The following is a 13,817-nucleotide window of genomic DNA, read 5'->3' on the forward strand; positions in this document are numbered from 1 at the left end:
CCAGTCACCGCAGCAGCGCCGCCGCCGCCGCAGCCAGTCGCGCCTCCGCCGCTGCCGCAGCGCGGGCGGCCGCGAGCCGGTAGCGGGGAGCCTGGCGAAGGGGCCGCGGTGCCCCGCGCGCTCCTGCCGGTTGGTACGCGGCTTGGAGATCGATGATTATTTGTATTTATTTCTTTATTTTTTAGGAACGGTTGTTCAGAGGCTCTGGTCTTCTCCTGAACCTGCAGCGACGCCCCCGGCGCGCGCACAAAGGCTCCGACGGCGGCCGGCGGGGACTGGCGAGCGCGCCGGAGCCGGCGCCAGAGGTCGCCGGTGCGCGTCCTAGCCAAGCCCTGGGCACCATGCCGCGGCGCCTGCAGCCCCGGAGCGCGGGCACAAAGGGCCCGCCTGGCACGACCGCGGCGGCTTCGGAGGCCGCCTCGCGTCCCCATGCCTTGGCCTCCGGGGACTCTCCGGCATCCGCCAAGCCGCTGCTGCGCTGGGACGAGGTGCCCGACGACTTCGTGGAGTGCTTCATCCTGTCCGGCTACCGGCGGCTGCCGTGCACGGCGCAGGAGTGCCTGGCCTCGGTGCTGAAGCCCACCAATGAGACGCTCAACTTCTGGACGCACTTCATCCCGCTGCTGCTATTCCTGAGCAAGTTCTGCCGCCTCTTCTTCCTGAGCGGCCGCGACGTGCCCTTCCACCATCCGTGGCTGCTGCCGCTGTGGTGCTACGCGTCGGGCGTGCTGCTGACCTTCGCCATGAGCTGCACGGCGCACGTGTTCAGCTGCCTGTCGCTGCGCCTGCGCGCCGCCTTCTTCTACCTGGACTACGCATCCATCAGCTACTACGGCTTCGGGAGCACCGTGGCCTACTACTACTACCTGTTGCCAGGCCTGAGCTTGTTGGACGCCCGGGTGATGACCCCGTACGTGCAGCAGCGCCTGGGCTGGCACGTGGACTGCACGGGCCTCATCGCCGCCTACCGCGCGCTCGTGCTGCCTGTGGCCTTCGTGCTGGCGGTGGCCTGCACCGTGGCCTGCTGCAAGAGCCGCACGGACTGGTGCTCTTACCCGTTCGCGCTGCGCACCTTCGTCTTCGTCATGCCGCTGAGCATGGCCTGCCCCATCATGCTGGAGAGCTGGCTCTTTGACCTGCGCGGGGAGAACCCCACGCTCTTCGTGCACTTCTACCGCCGCTACTTCTGGCTGGTGGTGGCTGCCTTCTTCAACGTGAGCAAGATCCCCGAGCGCATCCAGCCGGGCCTCTTCGACATCATCGGCCACAGCCACCAGCTCTTCCACATTTTCACTTTCCTCAGCATCTACGATCAGGTGTACTACGTGGAGGAGGGCCTGCGCCAGTTCCTCAAGGAGCCACCGGACGCGCCCACCTTCCTGGGCACCGTGGGCTACATGCTGCTGCTGATCGTCTGCCTGGGGCTGGTCATCAAGAAGTTCCTCAGCAACGCCGAATTCTGCAGTAAAAAGTGAGCCTCCTCCTTGGGGGAGGCTGCCGGCTCGCCCACCATTTTGTTGGGAGTTTCTGTTGCTGGTTTGTTTTGAAGTTTTGTCGTGTTTCCTTCTTTGCTTGAGGAGGGTGCTGCGAAACCACAGGGGGAAAGTCCAGCAAGGCAGGAGGGTCTCAGCGCAGCTGGGGCTTTGGAAGAGGGAGGCGGGGCAGACGGGAGGGATAGGGCAGCTGGTTCTTGTCCTTGGAGAAAATTCAGATGGTGTCTGTGGCATCAGGGATTCTTCTAAGGCAGCGAATAAAACCCCCACTAAAACCCCAAACGGTTCGATTTTCTAGTCGTCTTCTCCGCCAGAGGTAATAGCAAGTGACCCTTGTGAGGTCAGGCATGGAGTAAAGAGGGTAAGTAGACGGAATCCCTGGGTACTTCCATTTGGTTCTGGGGAATGCTTGGATTTGTCGAGGAATAGACCTTTGTAGAAAATCGGCACGGAGACATAAACCCAGGGTTAAACCTGCTAGAAAATGCATGGACTGTGAACACATGTTAATTATTTCAAAATGTTTTCTCAGATGTTATTTAAATAGTAATATATACAATGGTTTTTCATAATTTATCAAAGCCTGTGATCTGCACTGAATTTTCTTTGTCATGTAGTTTTGAAGTTCGCAGCCCTTCTGCATTGCATACACTTGAACTGGACATCAGGGTAAGCTGCTTGAGAGTTCTCAGCTACTTTTTTACACAGTATTTTTTGGAGGCCTGTGTGTGTCATGATACAACTGTGAATTATTCTACCGTAGGGACTCTGGTTAAACTATTGAGAAAGAGCTAAATGGTTTGTATAGATCCCAGATTCCTGTTTACTTTAATGTATTCCATAAAACCCATCTGATTTTTTTTTTTGCTTCGTTTTTAATCTTATTCTCTCCTTCTCTACTGATTTAAATTGCCACTGGAATAAATGTGCCTTTTGAAGCAATGTCCAAATGGTCCTCAAAAATATCAATGGTTTCTTACATGGGGAGAGCAGTAGGAGTAAGCTTTTCTTACTTGATTGCAAATCAAGGTTTAACATTCCACTCAGGAGAGAAGGAAGATGGTGCTGGTTGTTTTTGGTAGGACCGAAAGTTGCTTACCAGGACATGCAGAACATTTGCCTTCTCTACAAGGAGAAGAAACCAACCCACTACTGTAGCCGTGGTTCCTAATGTAGTCACTGGAGAACGTGACTGTGCCCATCTATCCTTGCTTAAAATTAAAATCATAGTATTCAGGAATAAATGTGGCAGTTGTGTTATGAAAAGTCAGGAGTATGTTACTTGAGTTGTAGTTTAAGCTAAATAAGATGACCTTTCCCTAGTCAAGCACTGAAGTCTCATTTGGGTCTAGACTATGGAAATGAACAGCAGTCACCCTAAGTCATTGAAAAATTTGGGAAACACATTCCTGAGATCCTGTCTGACAACCACATTGGCCAGTGTTACTTTAGATAGTTCTCATAAATGCTGTCCTGGTCCTGAGATGGCAACTCTAGATTAACACAAACTAGTGAGGTGATTTAAATGCTTATCACACTTCCTGACAATTCCTTTTGGTGAAGAGCCAAGTAAGTCATTGAATGGGGAAGTCTTGACTTCACGATATAATTTAGATCAAGCACAGAAGGTAGATGAACACTTACCTCAGCACTGGTAGGCTGGCGCTCCTGCCAAGACTGCTGTTTTTGTTTATGCTTTTAATTGCTACTGTATCTGTAAACAGAGAGGTTCGGCACAACTCCCTGGAGGAACCAATATCCTTGTGTGTTAACTGCACACAGACGTAAATTTTATGTATGTCCGTATTTGACTTAGGATCTCTTAATGGGATCATGAATACACTTTGCAAGTCTGCTGATAGGTGTCAGTGTCTCATTTTTGGCAAAGTGCAAGGAGATTCCTGTTAGGTTACATTACAGAGACTGAGAGTTGTGCCTGCCACGGATGTTCATACTCAGCTGTAACTTCATTTGGAATGTGTGTTCAAGGACAGTTGTGGAAATCAGGCTATTTCTGCAGGCAAACTTATTTGCATGTCATTGCTGTCTCTTCTAGAACCCCAGAGAATGTTGGTTTGGACGCTAGATGAACAGGTCAAGAAGTATTTTGGGTCTTCCTGGTAAAATAGCGATCTCCTTTTTCAGAAGAAACTTTCTAGAGACAGACTTCTAAAAAATGTCGATGAGTTTGAGAAATTAAACCTGTATCTGTTGTTTTAAATTTTTGTTGGCGATCTTCCAGGTTCTCAAATGAAATTCACTTCTTGCCCTGTGTCTTTGTCCTTAAGCAGAGGCCACTTAAGGATAAAATTATACCCATATCATTTTCAAGTGATTATGATACATGAGCTCAGTAAGATGACACACTTTTCCCCTGGAAGGTTTCTGCAGGGTAAAGTCTCACTTTCATTCCCTTTGTCTCTTCCTTCCTGTACTTTCCCTTTCCTACTCCATCTTGGTTTTTTTTTATACCACAGACAGCATTGACAAAGGACATTCTGGTGGAAAACAGTGGTTTGGCTTTACTTTGTGTTCCAATAGGTACCCTATACACTACATAAAACCAAGGGATGATTTGTGAAACTATATATGTTATTTGCTAAATGATATCAGATTGCAGTCAAGATAAAAGATGATTTTTGAGAATCAGCAAATATTTACTCAGTCTCCACACTTGCATGGAACTCTCCAGGTGTATTACATATTTCAGGGATAATATGGCAATCACAATATAATTGCTTGTAAAATATTTTTTCACGTAAAATGTTTTTTCACACTCTCCATGTAGCTGCATCCTTTAAAATTCAGTCTTAGTTTATAGTGTTCAACTGTTAGAAATGCAGCACAAATGATAAGTCAAAATGTACTCCCTTATCTCTGTAAAACCTATTTCAGCGGTAGAATTTTGAACCCTATTATGTAATGCATTTTATTTTTACTTGTTAGTCATGATCTAGGTGACATCTCAAGGAGCAGTCATGCCTGGGAAATGAGGGGGTTTGACTTGCATGCCTATCACCCCGTGGGTTGGTCTCTGGGACTGACTCAGGGTGACTTGATTGGCCAGGGTGGAGGGGGTCCTCTTCTTTCCTGTCACTCTTGTATCTGCACCTTCAGGTGAAGAGGGTGACCTTCCCAGAGAGAGGAAGTGAGTTCTTCAGTCATGTCATGAGTGGCTTGTAAAAATAAACGTGATCTTTCCCCCTGGCCGTATACTTTCTATAAATAGCCCAGGAGGAAAGTATGGGGCTTCACAGCTGGCCAGAGTGGCCTTCCCATGTTTCCATTCATAAATCCTGCCTGTAAGTGATTGCAATCAAAACCCATTTCACCTAATTTATCTTACTGCTTCAGGGGAATCATTCTGAAGAATGCAAAATCTGGGGATGGAGATGATTTTTGTAACTTTTTCTGATTTGGTGCTGAATCTGAGAGCTAACAGCAATAATAAGCAGGGATTTTAATCTTCAGATTTCTTCACAACTTGATTTAATATGAACAAAACTCTAGTAGGAGAAAGATACTGTAGGGGTTATCTCCATTTCAGGGTTATACCATTGGTCCCCCAAGGTGACATAATTAGAATGTGGGATGGTTGTGTGCTCAATTATGTTTACTAATTCACATGGCTGTGATGCCTGGTCAAGCATATTGACACCAACTGGATATATATTTTTTTACTCCTTTAATTGATTACCTTATAATTACAAAACAGCAAGGTTAGAAATGGCTCTCCTTGAATTTGGGCTTCCCAAGTGGCACTAGTGGTAAAGAACTTGCCTGCCAATATAGGGGATATAGGAGACGCAAGTTTAATCCCTGGGTCAGGAAGATCCCCTGAAGGAGGGCAGAGCAACCCACACCAGTATTCTTGCCTGGAGAATCCCACGGACAGGGGAACCTGGCTGTGTACAGTCCATAAGGGCGCAGAGTCACACATGACTGAAGTGACTTCACACACACACATCCTTGAATTTAGATTATAATGTTGTAAACAAAATGTTATTATTAACCACTGAAGTACTTTTTATCCTCTTGAGTTGAAGTTGTTGAAGTTCACCTGTTGAAGTCTGCCGTTGCTAACTTCACTCTGTAAGAGTTCTGTGAGCTGATTTTCTTTTCTTTTTTTTTTGGTTCATGTAATGCCTTTAGTGATCATTGAGCACCTTCTGCATGTAAGATGCTGGGCCAGGAGCAATCCATATCATTACAGCCGTTACCCTCTGCTGGTGGAACAGAGGTAGGAACACTGGGAAAAAACCCTCTGACCAGGGACCCAACTCTAATCGTGGCCATAAGCACAATGTCCTAAGCCACTGAGTTTGATTCTTTTCTCCTGTTAGTCTAAGAACAATGCATAGAGTCTTATTTCAATTAACATTTTAATTTACCCACAATTGATTTCTTTCTTTTTTCTTTCTTTAGTTTTCTTCCTTCCTTCCCTCCTTTTCTTTCTTTCTGATTCTAGGTCTGTGTGAATATTATTGGTAAAAATAACTAGAAAGTTTAATGTATAATCCAGGTGAAGGGAGAGAGGGCATATGCACAAAGAATTGAAAAATTTGTCATCACTACTAATTAAGGTAATTAATAAATAACAGTCACTTTTGGAAGGTTCATAGTGTTCATATCACTATGAAGTAAGATTCATCCAAAGTGCCTAGACTGTGATATTATTAAATGTGCATTTCATAGATAGTGTAATTAAATTTTTTTAATGTGAACTTAAATGCTTATATCTCCAAAGATTTATTAAGATTATCTAATGTTCTTTAGCTTTCCCTCTCCTTTAGGTGTGTTGTAACCTATGTACCTTTTTTTAGAAAAAAATTAACCTGGAGAAAGTTATCTAGAAAAAAAGATGTGAAAAAACTAGGAAGAAGGCATGGGAAAGGAAGCATGAGGAGGATTCGATTCACACAGTCAGAATGGGACAAGTTTAATTACGGACAATTTTGCCTGAGTTTTACATTTTGTCCCTAGAAAAGCATGTGCATTCCCAGGGCGTTCGTGCTCATATAGGCAGGTGAAGAATTCTGTTTGTCAGTCTGACCACATCCTGTAGGTTTTGACCTGAGCACAAGCACCTCAGTGTATTTTGAGTAGCACATGTACCCGTGGCTTCATGTCTTTAATTTGTCTCCATAAAATTAAGACATAAAGCAGAAAGGCATGAGGGGATAGCATCAGCCAATTTTTAATCACCTTTTGAATCATTTTCTTGAAGGACTGCCAATACTCTCTGACATATATCTCCTGACAGAAAGCGAACGAGTCTAGACACACTGAAAAAGGAAACAATCATTGGTGGAAGCTGAATACTGCTGTATTGTGTTGTGATAGTCTGCATGTCTTCCTACTGAAGAGTTTATTCCTTCAATATTATGAATAACTGTTTCTTACTTGTGAAAATAGATATCCACTCTTCTTAGTCACTATTCCAAAAGCCAGTGCAAATTTTTGTCGTCATTAGAAAAAGGACAAATAGATTGCATTTCTGGCTTGCAGATTTCTAACCAGTTTGTGAACTTTTTGTTCCCAAACAGCTTCTTCAGAGTCTGTCAGTGAGTTGCAGAATTAGAGTATTTATTTATAGGTCAGAGGCCAAGAATGCTTATTTGGCTGTTAATTGTGGCAGGATGTGACTTTTTAAAGCTCTGAACACATACCTAGATGCAGCAGAAATGCTCACATATTGACTATTTAACTCAGTGAAACACAGCTTTGGGTTTGAGCTTTTGAAAATGTTTCCGATGTACTATGCTTTTAAATGCAGAAGCTTCTAAAGCTTCTAAATGCACGACCTTTAATATTTTTTGTTCTTGAACAATCTCTGAAAGCTGTTCCAAACATGGCATTTCTTGAATGTGTAACATTATTCTTGAATGTGTAAAAGTGGCTGATCACCTTCCTCATGCCTTATACTCCACCTAAAATATGCAATAAGCACTCAAGCAGGAGTCGGGGGTGTGGGGTGTCTTCTGATGGTTTTTAAACCATCCCGAAGAAACAGCCCTTCTCCTCACAGCTTACTACAACCTTGAGAAAGGACCCCGTATAAATAACCCTTGTTTCCAGATGAAGAACAGGGACACATTGATTTTATTCCTTCTTTTAGGTCATTCTCTAGTTAGATAGCATGATCTGTTTGTAGTATGCTGGATGCAAAAATGAAAATTAATAGGCAAAATTTTTAGAGAAGTATTCTAATTTTATATTTAAATGTTTATAATAGCAATTTGTTTGTAAAAACTGGCCTTAGCACACAGATGAGAACCAGCGCTTTTTGGAAAGCCTCATCTTTGTCCTGGGAATTTAATCACCTGGAGCTCTTACCCAAATGATAAAGACCTAGGAGGTCTTGAAACATGTAAATAGTATATAGTTTAAAGATGGATAAAAATCATTTTCTAAAAAAGAAGAAAACAGGTCAGCTATGTTATAGGTGTGTCACTAGGCTGCATTTAAAAGAATTTTCAAAATTCTATTATAGTTAGAAATGTCATTAAATGCACTCTTCCAACAAGGCTGAGCACAGATAGTCTACTTTTCTACCAGGTTTGTTTCCTTTTATCGAGGCTATGAGCAAAACTAAGTAACTGAGTACCAAGGCAATACAGAATGAGGCCCAGTTCACTTTAATGAGGGATCAATAATCAAACATAGTAGGCTTGTGGATAACATAGACAGGAAAATGTGCAGCCCTGGACACTCTGCTCCTGGTTTCTCTGGAGCAGAAAGAAGAATAAAGCCTCATGCCATCCAGGAAAAGGCTCTATTTCAGGGATAGGGGGAGGATACCATGCCCACTCTTCTCTCTATATAAAGCACGTGCTAGCTCTGAGCTCTGTCCATTTCAGCCTTCTCCCAGACTGTGTCCACCACCCTCAAAGCCTTCACTTGCCACAAACTCAGCCTTGAAGACAAAAGGTTTCTAAAAGGATTCCGTGTGTATTTAGGCCTTCTCAAACCATCTGCCTTAGGAGGTTCATCCATTTCTAAAGTAAGGATTTAAGTACCATGACTGCACTCAGATTTACAAGGATGCACAACCAGCAGGTCCCCATTTGCAGTCATTAATTGAAGGGCCGAACACATTCCCCCCCGCACCCCTCAGGTCAGAGGGGGAGAGAGGATTTACCAGTGACCAAACAGAGACCTCCTTGTGTCAGTATTTTTTAAGTTCATTAAATGGTGTTAATGGAGGAAAGGAAGAGTAAAGGAAAATGCAGGCATGAAAAAAGACACTGAATAATGTTTTTCCACTGCTTGTTAAATTAATTCTTCTTAAGCGACCTTAACTCCAGTCACCACCTACATCCTAAACAGCTGTGTTGAGCTAGCTGGCGAGGCTTTCTCAGGGTGTGTGAACAGGTACTACAGTATGGTTTCAAATCGTTGGTGAATTCTCCCAGAAAAGCATTATTTAATCCTAATCCCATATGACCTGATACATTACGCAAAAATAGTCCATAGAAATAGCTATCACTTGGTCAGTTCTGTGCATGTAGTGGAACAAAAATCATGAGTCACGTCTGTTGTATAATTCGCCATGATTTCGGTTTCTTGAGACATTTGTTCCCTATGATCTTGAATATGAAAATCTTGTATAAATAACTATGCATTTTTGGCTGAAAAACAAATGTATGAATTAAGAATAAATTATTTGTAAGCATCATGTTTAGGACTGCATTTGTACATTCTCTGTATGTTCAGAAGACAACGTTCAGCAAACATTCCTAAATTCATAGCATGTATGACACTAACATTGAGAAGGAAATGGTAACCCACTCCAGGATTCTTGCCTGGGAAATCCTATGGATGTAAGAGCCTGATGGGCTATAGTCCATGGGATCGCAAAGAGTCGGCTATAACTTAGCAACTAAACAACGACAATGACACTGACAAACATAAGAAAAGACACTATCCTTTTTATAGAAATGAACAGGCAGAATGGGAAATGGAAGTTTGTCCGGAAGAAGCACTCTTAGTGTATTACTTTTTTTTAATTAAAAGATTTGTTTATTTATTTTGGCTGCACGGGGTCTTGGTTGCAGCATGTGGTATCTTTTAGTTGTGGCATTTGAAGTCTTCATTGCAGCATGTGGTGTCTAGTTCCCTGAACAGAGATTGAACCCAGGCCCCCTGCATTGGAAACACAGACGTCACTGGACTACCCGGGATGTCACCTTTAGTGTGTTACAATTTGAGTTAGATAAAAAAATTCACGAGTTATTTTGAAGCCATATTGTCTAAGAAAATATATAATCCAAGTAATGAAGCTTTTCCTTACACCTCACTGTTTTTCAAGGGCACACGTAGTCCATGGATTTCTATGCCAATACAACCTGTCCCAGAACCCTGTGACGTGTTTGACTTTGCCTCATCTCCATCCCAAATAATACTAGCCAGGGAGACCCAACTTCTGTTCTCAAGCTCTGAGATTGCAAAGTCCTTAAATCATGTTGACGTTTGTTTCAGGGAGGGGTTTTTGGTTATTAGGAACAGAAAATTCTCCTCTCAATACTGAGAGATTCCCAGAATGCACAAAGCTGACCAGCCAGACTGCAAGAAGGACAAAGAACAGGACAGAGCTCAAGGTCCCAGCTGGGAACTCCTGCCCCCAGCCAGCGGCTCTCCAGGGAGAGAGAGCCAGCTTCAGCTGCTTTCTGGCCCTGTTGTATCTGTGCCTGACTCACGTTCCTGGGAGGGAGTATCTGATTGGCTTAACCTATCATGTGCATGGACTCTCCTAAGGTAATAGGGTACAGGCGCTTCTGATTTACAGCCCTTTCCAGAACTACAAGGAGGGGAAAGTTTAGTTCCCCAAAGGAAGGGGTGATGGGCAAATAAAAACAACAGCTGTCCACCTCATCATCCATCCCCTGGGCCATCTGGTGCACAGGCATGCCTCTGTAATCCTAACTCTTAGGGAGCACGAGTACAAGGACAATGGGAGACTGAAGGTTTGGGCTGATGGGCGCTGTGTAAAGCACTTGTCCAAGCTGAGTGTCTTACCCATGCAGGGTTCCTATCCAAGTTCTGAAGCAGCTGGTTACAGAAGGAAGGAGAAAAGACATGCCAGCAGCCCCAAATGACGGCAACCACAGCCCAGCACATGGCTGGCTAGCCTACTCTCTTCTTTCCATGTATTCTTGGCTTGTGTAGTACAACTGCATAATCTAAGTGTGCTTGCCCCCTTTCCCCAAATCAGCCCCAAGTCCTGGCTTAGAACTGCAGCTGGCTTCCAGCACCCAGGATCTCTGTGTGCTATGAATGCCTCTCAGAGATTCATTCAGCTACGCCCTGCCTAACGGTAGACAGAGAAGAATTGGATCGCTAACAGGCAAACTCGCACTCACAGCGTCGTACCACTTCTAATAACATACTGTCCCACCAACACCTGACAGTCATCACCTCCCAGGATGTAGGAAGGCCAGGTCCTCCATGAGCTGGTTGTGGGTTCCTCAGGTTCTGTGTGCTGGGAGGAGCTCTGAATGCCTTGCTCCAAAGTCACTCTATTTTTGCTCTTCAATACCTCTTTGGCCAGGGCTTCCCAGGTGGCACTAGTGGTAAAGAACCTGGCTGCCAATGCAGGAGATGCAAGAGACATGGGTTTGATCCCTGGGTCGGGAAGATCCCCTGGAGGAGGGCATGGCAACCCATTCCAGTAGTCTTGCCTGGAGAATCCCATGCACAGAGGAGCCTGGCAGGCTACAGTTCACAGGATTGCAAAGAGTCGGGCATGACTGAACTGACTTAGCATGCATGCATGCATCTCTTGGGGCTGTGCCAGATATCTGCCTGTTTGCCTACAGACCCATTTCCCTATCCTTCCGCTTGTTTGTTCTGTGATTCTATGCCCCCTTCCCTCTGGCTTTTGTTAGGTTCTGCCAAGAGAAGAGGAAATGGCGGGAGATTGGATAGAAGGAAGAAGGTAGGTATTTTTCCTCTTCCCTCTCCACTCTTTCTTCGTGGTTCCAAATTTTTCTGCAATCCTCAACCCTGACTGCTGCTAGCAGTCCAAGGGTAACCCTGAGGGAAGCCAGAATAAGATCAAAGCCAGCACTTGGAGTGGGCCCGAATAGAGTAAATCACAAAGGGAGCCTTGATCAACCTATGCCTGAAGTCTACACAATTTTTAACTTTTCCTTTTAAGCTAATACAGTCCCTTCATTTTTCAACCCAGTTTAAGTTGTATTTACTGTATGTAATCAGAAACAACTGATCCATAAGGTCTTCTACTGTCCCAGTTATATATGGATAGGATTTGCACAGCTCCCATCCCACCTCACTCAGCCAGTCCAGCATTTTAGGATCTGTATTTTGTTATTGTGTTCAGTTGCTCAGTCATGTCTGACTCTTGATGATCCATGAACTGCAACACACCAGGCTTCCCTGTCCTTCACCATCTCCTGGAGTCCTTCACAACCTCTAAGATACATCTGTATCTTAGATATTTGAAATATGTCATTCTTAATGTACAGATTTCCATATACGGACTCAGGGCTGCCCAGCGACCCTCCTCTTCTCCGTTGCAGGTATTTCATTTCTTTGATCTTCCTACTTCCACTGTCTCCTCAGATCTCTCATCCTACCCCTTCCCGTCTCCTTAAGAACAACACTCCATCTATTGCACATTATTCTTCCGTATGTTCAACTACTTCTACTTGATAGGATTCTCCTCATAAACATTTTTAAATGTGCTACTAGTTTCTCCCATCTTCTAAAAAAGGAGTCGCCCTCTTCCCACTGTGTCACACTCTGACAGCCACCCCACTCTTTCTTCTCCTTCACAGTCAGGCTTTTGCAAGAGCGGTGTACACTTGTCTTCGTTTTCATACCTCCCACTCACTCCTTCACCCACTGCATTCTGGCTTCATTAATCTCACTGGAATGTTTCTTACAAGATTTCCAACCACCTCTTTATTGACTCTTCTTAGATTGGACATTTCTTAGATTCTCTTTCCATTCTCACTGCCAAAACTCTTCCCTCAGCCTCTGTGACCTGTACTCCCTGGATTTCCTCCTACCTCTTTGCTACTCTTTCACAATCTCCTTTGCACACTTCTCTTCCCTTATTGCTATCTGATGTCAATTTTTCAAACTGTGAATGCAGACCATCCACAACAGTATGCTTTATGGTATACTGTTTAGCAGCTTGAGTCTACCACTTCCTGTGAACTCTCTGACTCACAGCAGAGGTACTGTTATTCTTATTCCAGAAAGCTCAACTTTGAGCCTACTCCTCCAATCCTTCTAGTGGGTGTCTGAGACAACCAATGCCTGTTAACAAATCCTCTTCAGCCCCAATTATTGAGTGGATTCTGTTGTCTGAAACATTCCAAACTGATAAACTAGCTATGCAGAAAAAGATGGTGATCAGGACTGCTGTAAATAGGAAATCATAGCTCTTTATTCCCCAAACCATTCATTAGCAAGTAGCCAATTAGGCCCCTCCAGTTGACCATCACCAGATGATCAATACTGAAATCAGATTTATTATATCTTTTCAGCCAAAGATGGAGAAACTCCATACAGTCAGTAAAAACAAGACCAGGAGCTGACTGTGGCTCAGATTATGAACTTCTTATTGCCAAACTCAGACTTAAATTGAAGAAAGTAGGGAAAACCATTAGACAGTTCAGGTATGAGCTAAATCAAATCCCTTACAATTATACAGTGGAAATGACAAATAGAGTCAAGGGATTAGATCTGATAGAGTGCCTGAAGAACTATGGAAGGAGTTTTGTGACTTTGTAAAGGAGGCAGTGATCAAGACCATCCCCAAGAAAAAGAAATGCAAAAAGGCAAAAGGGTTGTCTGAGGAGGACTTACAAATAGCTGAGAAAAGAAGAGAAACTAAAGGCAAATGAGAAAAGGAAAGATAAACCCATTTGAATGCAGAGTTCCAAAGAATAGGAAGGAGAGATAAGAAAGCTTTCCTTTGTGATCAGTGCAAACAAATAGAGGAAAACAATAGAATGGGAAAGACTAGAGATCTCTTCAAGAAAATTAGAGATGCCAAGGTAACATTTTATGCAAAGATAGGCTCAATAAAGGACAGACATGGTAGGGACCTAATGGAAGCAGAAGATATTAAGAAGTGGCAAGAAAACACAGAACTATACAAAAAAGATCTTCATTACCCAGATAACCACGATGGTGTGATCACTCACCTAGAACCAGACATCCTGGAATGCAAAGTCAAGTGGGCCTTAGGAAGCATCACTATGAACAAAGCTAGTGGAGGTGATAGAATTCCAGTTGAGCTATTTCAAATCCTAAAAGATAATGCTGTGAAAGTGCTGCACTCAATATGCC

General features: G+C 43.9%; 1 protein-coding gene across 1 annotated transcript; it reads left to right on the forward strand.

Moving 5' to 3' along the window:
• Positions 1–208: 208 nt before the first annotated feature.
• PAQR9 (progestin and adipoQ receptor family member 9) lies at positions 209–1,610 on the forward strand. Its single transcript, XM_055419023.2, has one exon. The coding sequence runs from the start codon at positions 342–344 to the stop codon at positions 1,473–1,475; it is 1,134 nt and encodes a 377-aa protein (XP_055274998.2). The 5' UTR covers positions 209–341; the 3' UTR covers positions 1,476–1,610.
• The last annotated feature ends 12,207 nt before the right edge of the window (positions 1,611–13,817 follow it).

Source organism: Moschus berezovskii, chromosome 1 (assembly GCF_049115385.1).
Source record: "Moschus berezovskii isolate FMDL1 chromosome 1, NW_MosBer_1.0, whole genome shotgun sequence".
Taxonomy (NCBI): Eukaryota; Metazoa; Chordata; class Mammalia; order Artiodactyla; family Moschidae; genus Moschus; species Moschus berezovskii.

Bases quoted from the DNA above. Each gene is read 5' to 3' on its own strand.
- PAQR9 (XM_055419023.2), top strand. From the start codon at position 342: ATGCCGCGGCGCCTGCAGCCCCGGAGCGCGGGCACAAAGGGCCCGCCT.